Below are 16,699 nucleotides of genomic sequence, written 5' to 3' on the forward strand. Positions count from 1 at the left end.
TACTTGTTTGTTTTAACACCAAAATTGGCTGATTGGACTTTTACGCACGACGCACACTGGCAGAGTAGAGTGGAGCTGAGGCACGGCGTCTTTCTTTATAACAACTCAGACTTGCTTTATTAAAATAATTGGCGTAACGGCACAGACAAATGATGAACTTTTTGTCAGTACTCGACACTCGTACTCAGTAAGTCGTCAGAGATGAATCCAGGATTCCGCTGCAATATTAACTCAAAAAACTACTCGTATAATGGAATGGCATAAGACCTTCAATTCCATAAGCATTGAAGGTCTTATACAAACTGGCACTGGGCAGGTTATGCGTAGCAAACATTTTTGCGGGCTGCAACTTTACATTTCCCTGAAAATTGCATTACCCAATTTTATGTTATGGCCTATCTGATGAACACGGACAGCTAGTGAATTTTATTACCTACCTGTCACAGCTGCGTACTCTGTGTAACTAGCTTTAAAGCTTTCATCCGTTATTAACTCAAAAAGCATATGTTATTTGTTTGCTTTAACTCCGAAATACTTTTTAAGCCAGTAGGACAATCTTAATAACCTGTTTAGGCCATGTAACATTAAAAATATATATTTTAACGGAAACCTGAAAAAAAAAACACAGACATACGAGTAGATATTAAGTAGTTTCTACAACGTATCTACACATTGAGTTTGATTGGTTAGTACTCAAATGAGAGCCAAACTACGTTTATTAGCGCACTACGAATATACTCCTCTTATTAAAAGACATCACGCCTCAGCTCAGCCGGTGTCCATTGCGCATTATTTAGATGACATTCGACAGCTGTCAAAACTCAGTTCATGAAATTCATAATGGCATCAAAGAAGGAAAGATTTTAAGTTAAAAATTTGCTTAAAATATATTTTACATTTCGAATAAATGAGTTGACACGTCTAAAATTAAGTTCCATTATTTTCTGCATGGAAATTGTTTTCTATGCAGATAGATGAAAAATAAATAGAATGAAAGGATCGTTCTACTTTTAGTCCCGTCAATTTAATATTTAATTAATATTTATAACGGATTCAGCAATTTATTTATATAAAGTGTGTGTATGGCCGTGACACGCAAACGAGTTTTTTGGTTTTCTACGGAACACCAATCTTTACAGGTATATTTCTCGTGAAGAGCAGATATTTTCCGGATAATATCACCTCCCTCGTTTAAAGTAATAAATGTTTTAATACACTTACGTGAAATGGGATTTCCTTGTTGTAACTTCTATGTGATGGCTGCCTGTCGATAAGTGTCATGAGCAACTTGTGAAATAAGCAGTACCACCGCTTTTATGTCGCATCGGCAAAATTCATTTTCACCTCCAAAAGGGCGCTTTTGCCGTCTGTGTGCAAAAACCAGTGAGCAAAAATCGTTTTTGCTCACTCATGAGCATGACAACACTTTTTCTCACTGATGAGAAAAAGTGTTGTCTTAAGAAAAGTCCAAAATCTTTTACGCCTATTTTCATACGCCAACATTTTGTTTCATAAAACCTTTTTAATTTCTCTATTTTATTATTTAAACAATTGACTTTCAATATATAAAATCAGTTTTTTACATCTTGTATTTTTTCACTATTGAGGTGAAAAGTTCTACGTATCACACGATAGCCTTGACGATAGCGAAGTTTTTGCTTTTGTGCCTTTGAACCCTCGCTCAGGATTCTAACTTAATTATAGAATCCTTCACCCGCTCGGGGTTCAAACTAGGCACTCGCAACAAAAATGAACTATGCTATCTTGTTGAACAAATAACTGCTGTACAGAAAATTTACGCAGAGTATAACCGAGTGTACACCAGTGAAATACAGACCTTACAATATAATTACAAATAACATAATTTACATTTTAATATCTGATTAAAATGTAACGTGTGTATGTTTGTAAGTCTTTCACGCAAAAACTACTGGACGGATTTAATTGAAATTTAAAATGGAGATGGATTACACCCTGGATTAACACATAGGCTACTTTTTGTACCGGAAAATTAAGACTTCCAATGGGATTTTTAAAAAAACCTATATCCACGTGAACGAAGTCGCGGGCATCAGCTAGTACGACTGTAAAGAGGAAAACCTATATACATATCTATGCCTATAGCCTATCAACCAACCAAGGTTCCTGTAAACACAAGACGTTCAAGTTACATTTACTTAGATTAATTAGGTATCACGCTTAGACGCAGCTATATCCTTGTAGGATGTTGGTACAGTATCTCAATATTGTGTACAAGGGAAATTCAATATCTGTAATCACGTCTCGATGTCGCATATCCGCTTTTGTGTTTGTATTTATTCACTTATAACCTCTAAACTACTGTGTGGATATGAGTGCTTTCACAATCACCCTTAATACAAATGCGAAAGTGTGTTTGTTTGTTGGTTTATTGGTCTGTCGGTTTGTTCTTCAATCACGTCGCAACAGAGCAACGGATCGATGTGTTTTTGCATGAGTATAATGAAAGACCTGGAGAGTGGCATGGGCTACTTTTTACACGACTTTAGCAAAGCCAAAAGGAAGGTTTATGATTTTAGCCGTCTATGTATGTATATGTATGTTTGTATCCAGATTCTGTGTGTTCCACCGTAGTGCCTAAACTATTGAGCCGATTTTGATGAATGAGGTGTCAATCGATTCGTTATTATGGTGGTATTCCAGGTGACATAGACTGCATGTTATACGAAAAAAATTGACCTGACAGATGTTTCATCTAAAAAAGTGGGGGTCTCAAAACTTTTCACCAGAAATTGCAACCATCTTCAATCTATATGGTTGCAATTTCTATACTGCTATCGAAAAAGTTTATAACAAGATTTTGAATATACTAGAAATTCGCCGTGTGGTAAATTCATGTGGCACTAGCAAGTTGACGTTGAGCTCAGCTCTGAGTTGATCGGAGCATGCGGCGCTCAGCGAGCGTGAACGAACGCCTGCATAACGCATGCATCAGTGACGTTGTTACGTTGCACGTAACTATATCAACACTTCTGATATATGTTTCAACTGAATAGATATTTTGGTAACTGCTTGCTAGTAGCTCTTGCTAACAGCCTTTCTACCATAAATAATTTCTCGGGAAAATGTGAATCTGAGAAATGATTTGAAAAAACAGTGCATTTTGACGCGTTAAAAGACAAACTTCAGTTTCTTTCTTTCTTTCTTTCAAGTAGGGGCACATAAATAGAAGATCTGGAATGTTTTGCTCCACTAGCAGTAAAGGTTTTATCACAAATGTTGTCACTATTAACAGAGATTTTGCTCAAGCGTCTGAATCTGTAGAGTAAATTCATGTGGCACTAGGAATGTTGACGTTGCTCGGCTCTGAGTTGATCGGAGCATGCGGCGCTCAGCGAGCGTGAACGAACGCCTGCATAATGCATGCATCAGTGACGTTGTTACACGTTGCACGTAACTATATCAACATTTTCGATAGATGTTTGCATAGTTAACTCTAAATAGTATTTTAGTACCTATAGTCATTTTGTAGTTTGTGCTTCTACAGGATTCAATCTTTCTTTCATAAAATTTATCTTTGAATTTTTAAAAAATTAATCTCATGGACCATTAATAGTACATATGGGCATTTTGACACGTTAACGGGTAACTTCGAGTAGGCGAAATGTACGTGAAAAAAGATCTGGGAAATTTTGCTTTCATTAGAATACTTACCTGATATTTTATCAAAAGAGTTATCTCTATTCAAAAAGATTTTTTCAAGAACTAGAAATAGAAATACTTTTTATTCAATTAAACTTCTAAACACTAGTTCAGAATGCCTTTCCTACAGAGAAGAATCATCAAGAAACTCGGTGGTTGCTCTTTTCAAAGATTAGATATAGGATATTATCATATTTTAATTTCAATTTCAAAGACTTTATATTTTACACCTTATCCTATCTTAATCTTATATTTACATATTTTTTAAAAGTTATTTACATTTTATATCTAATATTAATTTAATGTTAGTACTTTTAAGTTAGTCTAGTTAGATTTTGATGAATGAGGTGTCAACTGATTCATTGTAAAGGTGACATAGGCTATGACATAGGTATTTTATACGAAAAAAAATTACGTAACGGATGTTACATCAAAAAAAGCGGGGGTTTCCAAAAACTTTTTTGCTATAGTATCGAGTGGGATGTCAAATGAAAGAGAAAAAAAAATTGATTTCATGAAAGTAAATGTTCTATAACACTAAAATATATCAAGCGACAGAAAAACAATTATTTTAAGTACTATATTTAATTATCAGCGTTATTAAGACGATCGTAGTCGGGTTTTAGTTTTCAACTTTATCTTGTTAATGGATTACTATGGTGAGCGTATGAAGTGAGTGTGTGTGTGTGTGTGTTCGGATCTGAGTGTATACTTGTGTGTATGTGTATACGAGTGTGGTATTGTGTTGTGTAACTTTAGTATGTTAGTAAATATTAGTGTATATTTTATTTATACTTGTTTTCTTATTTCTTAGATAAGTATCCGTCTTGAATGTAGGCCTCATCCATCCTTCTTGTCGTATAGCTTCTAAATATTCGTTGACCGGAGCTTGCTCAGCTCTGTGTTAGTGAGAGCACGCAATACTCAGCGAGTGTGAATGAACGCCAACATAGTCATGCATCAGTGACTTTTGTTACACGTTGAACATAGCTATATCAACAATTTCGATAGACATTTCAGCTGAACAGATATTTTGGTAACTACTTGCTAGTAGCTTATTCTTACAGCTTTGATCTTTGTACCATAAAATTTATCCCCTATATAGGAACATATCCCCTATAATATATCCCCCACAGCTCAAACCCATAGACGGATCGGGGCACGCAGATAGCTATTACGTAAACAACCGTTAAGAAAAGATTTTTGAAAATAACACCCCTGAAGGGGTAAAATAGGGATTTGAAGTTTATGTAGTCCACAGAGAGTCGTTGCATTTATTAGTTATTTAATTACAAAATGTAGAAACCTGATATTATTATTACAAATCTTTGAAAAGAGCAACTGCCGAATTTCTTGCTGGTTCTTTTCGGCAGTAAGGACATTCCGAACCAGTGGAAGATGCTTTTGACGATTCAAAAGTACTCGTAAAAGTCTAATTGAATAAAAAAAATTGAATTTTTGAATTCTTTTCCATAGGCGATCCCCGCCCTGTCCTGGTGTGGTACCTCGAAAACACGATCATAGACGACTCCTTCGAGCAGAAGCCTGATGGTGTCACCGTGAACATCCTCACCTTCCCCAGCATAGGGAGGCAGCATCTCAACGCGAGGCTCATCTGTCAAGCGTCCAACACTAACCTTGCGCCGCCGCAGACCAAGCTTCTGATACTGGATATAAATCGTGAGTATGAGATAATAACTGCGTATTTTAAAGGCCTACCATCTTCGCTCGTCCATATCCTCAATATGGCTTTAAATTAGATGAACGTAGCAAGCATGGACACTGCCAATTGGCCTTGTCCACTTACCAAAAGTCCCTCAGCGCGCTATGGGGCGAGCTGTATTGAGTATTACTCTTAGGGACAAAATCCGGAAAGAGGAAATTCGTAGAAAGACAAAAGCAATCGACATAGCTTAAAGGATTAGCAAGCTGAAGTGGTAACGGGCAGGTCATGCCTGTCGCAGAACCGACAGTCAATAGGGCAGACGTGTTCTGGATTGGACACCGTGTACCGGTAAGCGCAGTATAAGATGACCTCCAGCCTGTTGGACCGTTGATCCGAAGAACGTGACGGGGAGCGGATGGATGAGGAAGGCGTAGGACCGTTTGGAAGCACGTTCTTGAAAAAGCCTATGCTCAGCAGAGGACGCATACAGGCTGATAGAATGGCTTGAAAATAGAGAGAAATTTGACTGGAAATCAGGAATGATTACTGAGAAAAAATATACTGTGTCAGCATACAACCTTGAGCAAGTTATTCTGTCATCACGGCCATAAAGTTTAGACGATGGTAGTTACGACTCAACAGAAATTTTGAAGAGGGTCTCAACTTCATTTATAATGTACTAAATGATTACCGCGACTTCGTCCGCGTTTAGGTTTTAAAAAATCCCGTGAGAACTCTGCTTTCAGGGATAAAAAGTTGCCTATTTCAATTTCCGGGACGCAAGCTACCTCTGTAACCAAATTCATATAAATCGGTTAAGGGGGTATAAATGGGTCTCTGAGGATCCCGTAGAAACTCTTTAATTTTCCAGGATAAAAAATAAAAAGCCCATGTGCGTCCCCAAGATGTAAGCTAACTCTGTACCACATCAAAATCGGTTGAACCGTTGGGCCGTAAAAAGCTAGCATACAGACAGAAACACTTTCGCATTTATAATATTAGTGTGGGTTTGAGCTATATCTTTGGTAGCTATGAAAGCTTTAAGTGATGTATATTATATTTTCTTTTTTGGAAGTCACATAATAGACTTCCAAAAAAGAAAATATAATATTATGTTTCTAAGTACACCAATTTCTCTGACTAGACTGATGTAAATTTTTCATATAAAACAGCTGAAGCCAGTTTGTTGCAGTAAGGCCACTGACGGTGCAGATCCTGAGCAAGAACCGGCAGCTCTCAGCAGACAGGAGCTATGAAGTGGAGTGCAAGACCACCGGCTCCAGGCCTGAGGCTCAGGTGACCTGGTGGAAAGGGATGAAGCCACTGAGGAAGAAGGCGAGGAATGTAAGCATTGAAGCTAGCTTGTTGCAGTAAGGTTACAGTACCTAATATTATGACTATAATATAAGTAGTTTATGTTCCTCAAAGTTTGCTTTGAGTCTATAACAATTATTTTAACGGCTTTCAAACGTATCTACGAATTCCTGTATTCAGTTTGCTCCCTAAATTATCTTAACGTATTCCGTCTCCAAATCAGTTCCCGATTCTTATGTAAACATTAAAACAATGCCCCTGTTAAATTATTCACTCCGTCAGCAATATTCGAACGATGGAAAGACATAAAATAACAAACCTTCAGGCTGTCTTCAGGGATGAAGGAAAATACAAAATAGGGAATGATTGTTTTCCTTATTGACTGCTTTAATAATTAAGAAATCCATATTGATATGTTTTAATTACGTTATTATTATTTTAATTATTATTATTACCTAACGAGCTGAATATCCATACCATACTTGGTAGCTTTTGGTCGTTTCAGTTGAAAATTTTTATACGATTTCTGAGCTGAATGTTAGGGTTCCGTATCTCGAGAGAAAAAAAGGATCCCTTATAAGAGAAATTTGGCAGGTAGGTAGGTCTTATAGTACAAATAGAGGAATAAATCTGAAAAGCGCGAATTTGTGGTTATATCATGTAAAAAAATATTAAAATGTGTTTCAATTTTCAAAGTAAGATAACTATACCAAGTGGGGTATCATATAAAAGGGCTTTTTACCTGTACATTCTAAAACAGATTTTTATTTATTTTTATGTAAAATAGTTTTTTATTTATCGTGCAAAGTGTTGGAAAAAATACCCGAGTACGGAACCCACAGTGCGCGAATCTGACTCGCACTTGACCGTTTTTTTATATGTGTAGTTGCGATGATAATATCTGGGTGGTCACACGGTTTTGGAAACGATCTTGGAAGTGCCGATTTTGAAAAATAATAAAACCATCACTATTAAGAAAAAATTCTATATAGCTATGCCTTCAATCAGAAAAATAGGCAGTGGTACTAAAAAAATAAAGGTTTAATATATTTTTTATAGAAGAGTTATGGAGGCCGGCCCAATAAATTTAGTTCGGAATTTCAATACTTTATTTGGTCTGGAAAGTTCGGATCCTTTATTTACCGACATTAGGAGCGACCTTTGCCCCTTTGTCCTTTAATCTTTATTCGCAAAAAGCCTTAGTCTTCATAAACCCCAAATAAAATAGTATATTTGCTGCTGGCCCTGGACGTTAAACAAAACTAGTACAGTTCTTACTAAAAAATGTTGTTAGAACTTTGCTATTGCCTAAATTCATGGAAGAAATAAAGTCCTCTAAAATATAGCAAACTAGAGGATGCCCGCGGCTTCGCCCGCGTAGATTTAGTTTTTTTTTAAATCCTGTAGGAACTCTTTGATTTTCCGGGATAAAAAGTAGCCTATGTCCTTCCCCCGGATGTACCCCAAGTCTGTACCAAATTTCATTAAAATCGGTTCAGCGGTTGGGCCGCGAAAACGTAGCAGACAGACAGACAGACAGACACACTTTCGCATTTATAATATTAGTATGGATAAGTATACCTATGTAATTTTTACTGTACGTTAATACATAAAGAAGGGTTAGAGAGTAAGACTGACTAACTGATTTACTGACTGAATGATCTATCAACCTAGATTAATAAGTAATCTGTCTATACTTATAATACAAGTATAAATTAAAAATTTATAACACCCCCGACAAGTGAAGGTTACAGTAACTAGAAAATAGCTGATAACTTTCAAACGGCTGAGCCGATTTTCTTGGATTATAGCTAAGAACACTCTCGATCAAGCCACGTTTCAAACAAAAAAAAACTAAATTAAAATCGGTTCATTAGTTTAGGAGTTACGATGCCACAGACAGATACACAGATACACACGTCAAACTTATAACACCTCTCTTTTTGGGTCGGGGGTTAGCAAAAAGTCGCATGTTACACGCTATCTGAAGCGTATCGAGGCAATGGTAGCTCTACCGAGGTAAACTGACGGCAGAATAAAGCGAGCATCATAGCGAAACACGATCATGCTAACAAGAGATGGTTGTACATTTTGAGAAGTTCCTAATGCCGTACAAGGTAGAGAAAATAAACAATACATTATTTTACTAACCCCCGACCCAAAAAGAGGGGTGTTATAAGTTTGACGTGTGTATCTGTGTATCTGTCTGTGGCATCGTAGCTCCTAAACTAATGAACCGATTTTAATTTAGTTTTTTTTGTTTGAAAGGTGGCTTGATCGAGTGTTAGCTATAATCCAAGAAAATCGATTCAACCGTTTGAAATTTATCAGCTCTTTTCTAGTTACTGTGACCTTCATTTGTCGGGGGTGTTATAAATTTTTAATTTACACTTGTCCACTAACTCGTCGCCTATATTAAAGAGGTAAAGTTGTCAAGTAATCAATATGAGCCGTGAATTTATACGGCATGTTATGCATACAGTAGTGCAAGATACGCGTACACGCTTGTTGGCAACATTAATTGCACAGCTAGGCGCTAAAACTTGCCAACATACGTTTACACTGCGACTAACTTTAAGTAGGTGGATGGATATATAAGAAAAAACCGGCCAAATGCAAGTCAGATTCGCGCACCGAGCGTTCCGTACACGGGCATTTTTCAGATATTTTGCACCATCAATCAAAAACTATTATGCTTAAAAATAAATAAAAATCTGTTTTAAAATGTCCAAGTAAAGCCCTTTCATATTATGATATCCAACTTGGTATAGTTATCTTACTTTGAATATTAAAACACATTTTAATTTTTTTTCTGTGACGTAACCACAAATTCACGGTTTCGAGATTTATTCCTTTACGTGTGCTATAAGACCTACCTACCTGCCAAATTTCATGATTCTAGGTCAACGGGAAGTACCCTATAGGTTTTCTTGAAAGACACGACGGACGGACGGACGGACGGACGGACGGACGGACGGACGGCCGGACGGACGGACGGACAGACAGACAGTCAGAGAGACAGGGAGACAGACAGACAACAAAGTGATCCTATAAGGGTTCCGTTTTTCCTTTTGAGATAAAAAGGAACTTCCTTTTGAATCCAGAAATGTAACAAGACATAAACTAAACATTATTAAATAAATCATAAAGAAATTCTATTGTTATCAGTTTTTAACATGGATCTTAACAAACTACTACGGCAATTGACTCGCTGTTTTCTGTACTTTAAATAAATAAAAGAGCCGGACAGTTTTGTCGCACTGTAAACCGACTTACACTATTAAAGGTAGGCAAAATACACGAGTCAGCGAAATTTATTCAATGCAATACATACTTTACGCTTCAAGCTATAAGACTCATAAAAGTACGGCCTGATTTACGCGTGCCAAATTGTCGTACACTATACATCAGCCATATGCATGAATCGTGTGAATGTGCCAAGTAATTCATTTTTATGGGCGACCCGCAACGATTCCTCTTGGAGTATCTCCATAGCATACCAACATTAGGGTAATAGAATTCACCATGAGTATACGTGAATGTTGTATACCTAGTGTTTATTTAATACATTTATCTTCTTTGATTTAGAACTTTGTATGTAAATATCAGCTCATGAATATTCCGCTATGTGGAAAATCAAAAGTTTTCAGAGGACCCTTTTTAACTTAATTTTATTTGAAAAAACCGGCCAAGTGCGAGTCAGTGCGCACTGAGGGTTCCGTACTCGGGTATTTTTTCCAACATTTTGCACGATAAATCAAAATACATAAAAATAAATAAAAATCTGTTTTAGAATGTACAGGTACACGATACCCCACTTGGTATAGTTACCATACTTTGAAAATTTAAACACATTTTTTTTTTAAATGATGTAACCACAAATTCACGGTTTTCGGATTTATTCCTCTACTAGCCGATGCCCGCGACTTCGCCCGCATGGATTTAGGTTTTTTGAAATCCCGCGGGAACTCTTTGATTTTCCGGGATAAAAAGTAGCCTATGTGCTAATCCAGGATATTATCTATCTCCATTCCATATTTCAGCCAAATCCGTCCAGTAGTTTTTGCGTGAAGGAGTAACAAACATACACACACACACACACACTTACAAACTTTCGCCTTTATAATATTAGTGTGATAGTGTGATTTGTGATATAAGCTCTACCTACCTGCCAAATTTCATGATTCTAGTTCAATGGGAAGTACCCTATAGGTTTTCTTGACAGATACGACGGACGGACGGACGGACAAACATATATAGGACCGCTTTAAAACCGCAACGGAACCCTGCCCTGGAACCGGAACGGAACAACAAAGTGATCCTATAAGGGTTCCGTTTTTCCTTTTGAGGTACGGAACCCAAAAAAGTAGCCCATATCACACTCCAAGTCTTTAACTTTACCAATCCATACAAAAAATCACGTCGATCCGTTGCTCTGTTCTTATGTCATTGAAGGACAAACCACCAAATAAACACTTTCGCATTTATAATATGGATAGTGATATCTATCTAATAGCTATATTTCTTTCACAGTTCTCGGATACAAATACAACAACCAGCATTCTAACCTTCGTCCCTGAAGCGGAAGACCATGACAGCAACCTGGTCTGCCGAGCTGAGAACCCTCGAGTTGCCAACTCTGCTATAGAGGATACTTGGAGGTTGAACGTGCATTGTAAGTACCCAGAGATACCCAGCATACAGTTATATCTTCTCGGAGTTACTCTTATTAACCCCCGACCCACAAAGAGGGGTGTTATAAGTTTGACGTGTGTATCTGTCTGTGGCACCGTAGCTCCTAAACTAATGAACCAATTTTAATTTAGTTTTTTGTTTGAAAGGTGGCTTGATTGAGAGTGTTCTTAGCTATAATTCAAGAAAATCAGTTCAGCCGTTTGAAAGTTATCAGCTCTTTTGTAGTTACTGTAACCTTCACTTGTCGGGGGTGTTATAATTTTTTAATTTACACTTGTATTTTGTGTTTTAAGCAATTAAATATCTTGTTGTAATGGTGAAGAAAAATGTTAAGAAACCTACACGCGTGAGAATTTTCAAAGGTGTCTTGCCAATCTCCACTTAGCCAGCGTGGTGGACTAAAGCTTAAACTCTTCTCCTCTGAGAGGACACCCGCAATCAGTAGTGGCCTGGTGATTGAGATTGAGACGACAATGGTGTAGATAGGTCTGCACATGGCAGGTATTTCGTGAAACGAAAAATTGACTGACAAACCAATGCGAGGCCGCTTTTCAAATTACTGAAGAAGTTTTACTGTGAAGGAATTCCCAGCTGCAGCCCTGGAGTTGGAAAATTGGCGGTACTACATTTGTATCTTGCAGACCAAGTTAAGCTGTTAGTTGCACCTGATCTCTCTCTTGTCGTGTCGGATTGTCGTCTCATCAAACTGAGAGTGAGGGATTGGAGTTATCTCCTACGTGGTAAGCTAGTCCCCGTTGAGATTTCCTGCCAGGAAGTTCGGAATCTCTCCGTGTGATCTCTCTCTGGTCGTGTCGGATTGCCGTACCATCAGACTGAGAGTGAGAAATTAGAGTTTGCATATACACACACTCCTGCATATAACTAGTTTTTATAGTTAACTAGTCCCCGTTGAGGTTTGGCTGCGTGGCCGGAATTCGGTCAAGAGTTACATTATTATAATCAATTCTGCCCTTTCCCTGTTCTCAAACCCCATTTCCGACATGAAGCTTATAAATAAGAGAGCGAGATTCCCGAGTAGACCCATAAAAGTGGCGATCATCCACACCCTCGCATAACCATAACCCATCGCTCCCGATAACGCAGGGCTGACGTATGATTATGCTTCTCGAAGATCCTTCGCTCAATATGTTTTCGCTGAAACCAATAGTTATGACTTGAGTTTTGGCTAAGTAGATGAAACCAAATGTTTATTGAAAGATAGCCTTGCGCTTGATGACAATCATCTAAATATTATATAAAAGGAAAAGATGATTGACTGACTTTTTTTAATATTTAGATTCAAATTAGCAATCTCACCTGGTGGTAAGTGATGCTGTAGTCTAAGATGGAAGCGGGCTAACCTGGTAGCGGTATGGCAGTATTCGTTAAACCCATACTCCTTTGGTGTCTACACGGCATCGTACTGGAATGCTAAATTGCTTGGCGACGGATTTGTCGGCAGGTTGGTAACTAGCCACGGTCGAAGCCTCCCACCAGACCAGACCAGAAATTCAAGATCAGGCTAAACAGCATGCAGATAGCTTATAACGTTCAATTATCCGCTAAGAAAGGACTTATTCCAGTAAATCAAAAAACTCCCACGGGATTTTAAAAAATCTGAATCTACCCGGAAATAATCGCTGGCATCACCTAGGAAACCTGTAACCCTGATAAAATATGGATAAAATCTACCAACAGGAAGACCTTTAAAGGTTATGAATAACGTTGCGAAATGTAAACAAATTGTATTTTATTCATTGAGAAAAGCAATATACAATAAACACGGTTATCTCCATAAATAGGAAATCATTTTCAAAAAAGGTTTATTTTTTATTTTTCTCTCAAAAAATATATATTGAAGAGATTAATGAATAAATATTTTTACTTACCACTTTTCCTATTGTATTTCAGTGTTTTTAGTGCTCCTTGCCTAAAGGGTGCCAATGACCTTGTCTTGCTAAGTGCCAGTAAGAGCTGTCCGTCCGTCTGTCCATCTGTCCGTCTGTTTGTCAGCGGGCTGTATCTCGTGAACCATAATAGGCCAGTAGCGCTGATTCTGTTCTCTTTTTCTAAATTTAGAGTATCTGCATTTTTTTATACTTAGTTAAAAAAGCACGAAACATTAATTTTGCATTTAAAGACTAATTTTAGTGCCCTTTACAAATTTAAACAATAGGCTTTCGTCACGAGGTATGACAGCTCTAAATTAAAAAAACTGTCAAATTGTATCTGTCCTTTTCATAATTACATTAGTAAGAAGAGGATGCAAATACTCTAAAATTTAGTTGTGTTCAGAATCAATATAAATAAACTATCACTTTATAACACTTCACACATTCACTATCACATTGTATGTTACTCTTTCACGTCAAAACTATTGGACGGATTCGACTGAAATTTGGATAGATTATATCCTGGATTTAAATACTTTTCATCCCGGAAAATCAACGAGTTCCTACAGGATTTAAAAAAAACCTATATCCACGCGAACGCTAGCTAGCTAGTTGGGGATACATGGGAATAATCTCATTATTTATCATTTTTCCGCCTAATCCTCATTCCAATCAATCGGAAGATAATTTTGGGATGTAATTAATGGAAATGTTCCGGCGTGTCCATCGCTCCATCCAGTTGGATCTAATCTTTGTTAATTAATACAGCCTTTCGGAAACTTGGCGATATTAAAATTACGCAAACCCTGGTACCCATGTAAAATTGTTGTTAATTTAATGAGTTGCTGTTAATTAAAATAAAACAAATAACGTGAATCCAAATAATTTTACGAAATGACAAGTGTAAATTAAAAATTTATAACACCCCCGACAAGTGAAGGTTATAGTAACTAAAAAAGAGCTGATAACTTTCAAACGGCTGAACCGATTTTCTTAGATTATGGCTAAGAACATTCTCGATCAAGCCACTTTTCAAACAAAGAAAAACTAAATTAAAATCGGTTCATTAGTTTAGGAGCTACGATGCCACAGACATATACACAGATACACACGTCAAACTTATCCCTCTTTTTAGGTCGGGGGTTAAAAAACTAATCAAGTGATCACATTCACGTCAACCCTCGGCCTAATATTTGACAGATCGTGCCAGATCGTCGATTTAGGATCATACAGAGAGCTTTCTCACCCTAGTTCACTCTGCTTAGCCGCACATAAGTGTCAAATTAGTCCGCCATTAATCTGGTGAGATAACAGACGTCACAGCCTCTGTATCAATTATTTAGGATTACATCCCCTGCGCTGCCGTGATGGACATCCCTCTAGAGATTTTTATGATTATTTGCAAATATTATTATCGAGTGAGACTTGCCCACGGCTCTTGGTTTAGGAGCAATAATAATCCATACTCCTATACTATACTTAATCCATACTAATATTATAAATGCTACTGTGTGTCTGTCTGTCTATCTGTGAGTAAGCGAGTGAGTGAGTGTGAGTGTATAGGCGACAATGCTCTCCTTAAATAGACGACTCATTATTTTAATACAAAAGAGAGAAAATCTGAACGTAAGATAGGCTGAAGATGTGGGATGGATGTGGATTAATGATCCTTCATAAAATGTAATTATACGAAACATGGAGGTAGATTTATAATTACACGAGAAACTCCCGACGTTACAATTAATTGCGATCACGTGCTCTCATTAATTAAAAGAAATTTAAACTCATCATTAAGGGTTAAGCCAGGTTAAGCAGATAATTATTACGTGCTATTATAGTTTTTTTAATTGAAAATTGTCCACTGTTGGACATATCCGTTCCCTATAGAGCGCCACCACACCCGGTCCTGCACTTTCCTCATCCAGCCACTTCCCACCAGCCGCTTTTTGTCAGTCCATCGTGCTGGAGGGCGTCCCACACTACGCTTGCCTGTCGTAGAGGCGAAGGCTGTTGGAGTCGGAAAGTCATTGAGCGGAGACCGCGTATTTGCTGAGGCATCAGCGGCCACCAATTTATTCACGCGGTATTAAAAACCTCGTTGGCCCCGATCAAATACTTATTAATCAACACAACGACGGACGTTCTGAAACATACTGGTACCAAACGATAAAATAATTTGTTCTACCTAGCGTAGGTGCGAATTTTCTCTTTTTTGGGTTCCGTAACCAAAGGGTGCAAACGGGCACTTTTTTATTACTCAGCCTCCGCTGTTCGTCCGTACGTCCATCCATTTTGACTTTTTGTCAGCAGGCTGTATGTCATGAACCGAAATACTCGTAGGTAGAGAGTTGACTCTTTCAGTGTGAATTTCTAATTTCTATTCCCGCAATGCTGCAAATAATAAAATTTCAAAATATGTAGCTGCCATAAAAATTAAAATTATGAACCTTTCATGTTGTTGAGCCCGACTCACACTTGACCGGCTTTTTGATTATTATTTGATTATAAAAGTGCTTGATCACATCACATCGGATACTAAATGAATATTTATACGTGCTTATAATAAAACTGTCATCATCATCTTCATTAACCCATTGCTGGCTCACTATTGAGAACGGGTCTCCTCTTAGAATGAGGAAGAGTTGATCATAGTCTACAACGCTGGCAAGTTCTGTACTATACCTACATTAAGACGTATTAGAAAATTTTAAACACAATTTACCCAATTTATACAAGGAACAAGCAATCCGCCAAAACAGACTTGATCTGGTGTGGTAGGATGTGTGCAGAATGCGATATGCACCGCCCATCACCCCACTACTAAGAAGCAGGAAAAGCAAGCAATACAGTACACACCTGCAACACACAACACCTAAATCATCTAGAACATACTCAACGTACGGTCGGCCTCAGAATTCGAGTAGCAATTCTGCGACCTTTTTCTATAAACACGCCACACACGCCTAACGCATGTGCATAACCGTGCCACGCAAATATGATCAAAACGACTTACCGCCCTTGACTGTACGTTTCACTCCAACACCGGAGCATCCTCAGGAGATAATATAAAATCCACAAGGCACATATTTTTTTACAGACTAGCGCTTGGCTGCAATCATACCTGCTAGCAAGTGATGATGCAGCCTAAGATGGAGCGCGCTTGCCTAGAAGTTGCCTATTCACTCTTGACAATTATTGTAAAGATGTATTTGCAAGTAATGCCTTCTTCTATCCAATATTTTAAACAGATTTTTTTTACAGATGTGCCGATAGCTACTTTAAAGATGGGTTCGAACCTGAACCCAAATCATATCAAGGAAGGTGATGACGTGTACTTCGAATGCAGTGTGCAAGCCAACCCCAAGGCCAGCAGACTAGCTTGGTACAAAGAAGTAAGTGACCACTACTAGGATTCTAAGATTTATTCCTTCTAGGTAAACGCGTCCCATCT

General features: G+C 37.7%; 1 protein-coding gene across 1 annotated transcript in view; it reads left to right on the top strand.

The window, feature by feature from the left end:
- Positions 1-16,699, top strand: part of LOC123874840 (nephrin-like) — a 107,841-nt gene that overhangs the window by 75,841 nt on the left and 15,301 nt on the right. The window contains exons 5-8 of the mRNA XM_045920361.1: positions 5,158-5,361; positions 6,540-6,691; positions 11,195-11,336; positions 16,510-16,640. Of these exons, the coding sequence (XP_045776317.1) occupies positions 5,158-5,361; positions 6,540-6,691; positions 11,195-11,336; positions 16,510-16,640 (629 nt within the window). The remainder of the gene's footprint in view (positions 1-5,157; positions 5,362-6,539; positions 6,692-11,194; positions 11,337-16,509; positions 16,641-16,699) is intronic.

Source organism: Maniola jurtina, chromosome 19 (genome assembly GCF_905333055.1).
Source record: "Maniola jurtina chromosome 19, ilManJurt1.1, whole genome shotgun sequence".
Taxonomy (NCBI): domain Eukaryota; kingdom Metazoa; phylum Arthropoda; class Insecta; order Lepidoptera; family Nymphalidae; genus Maniola; species Maniola jurtina.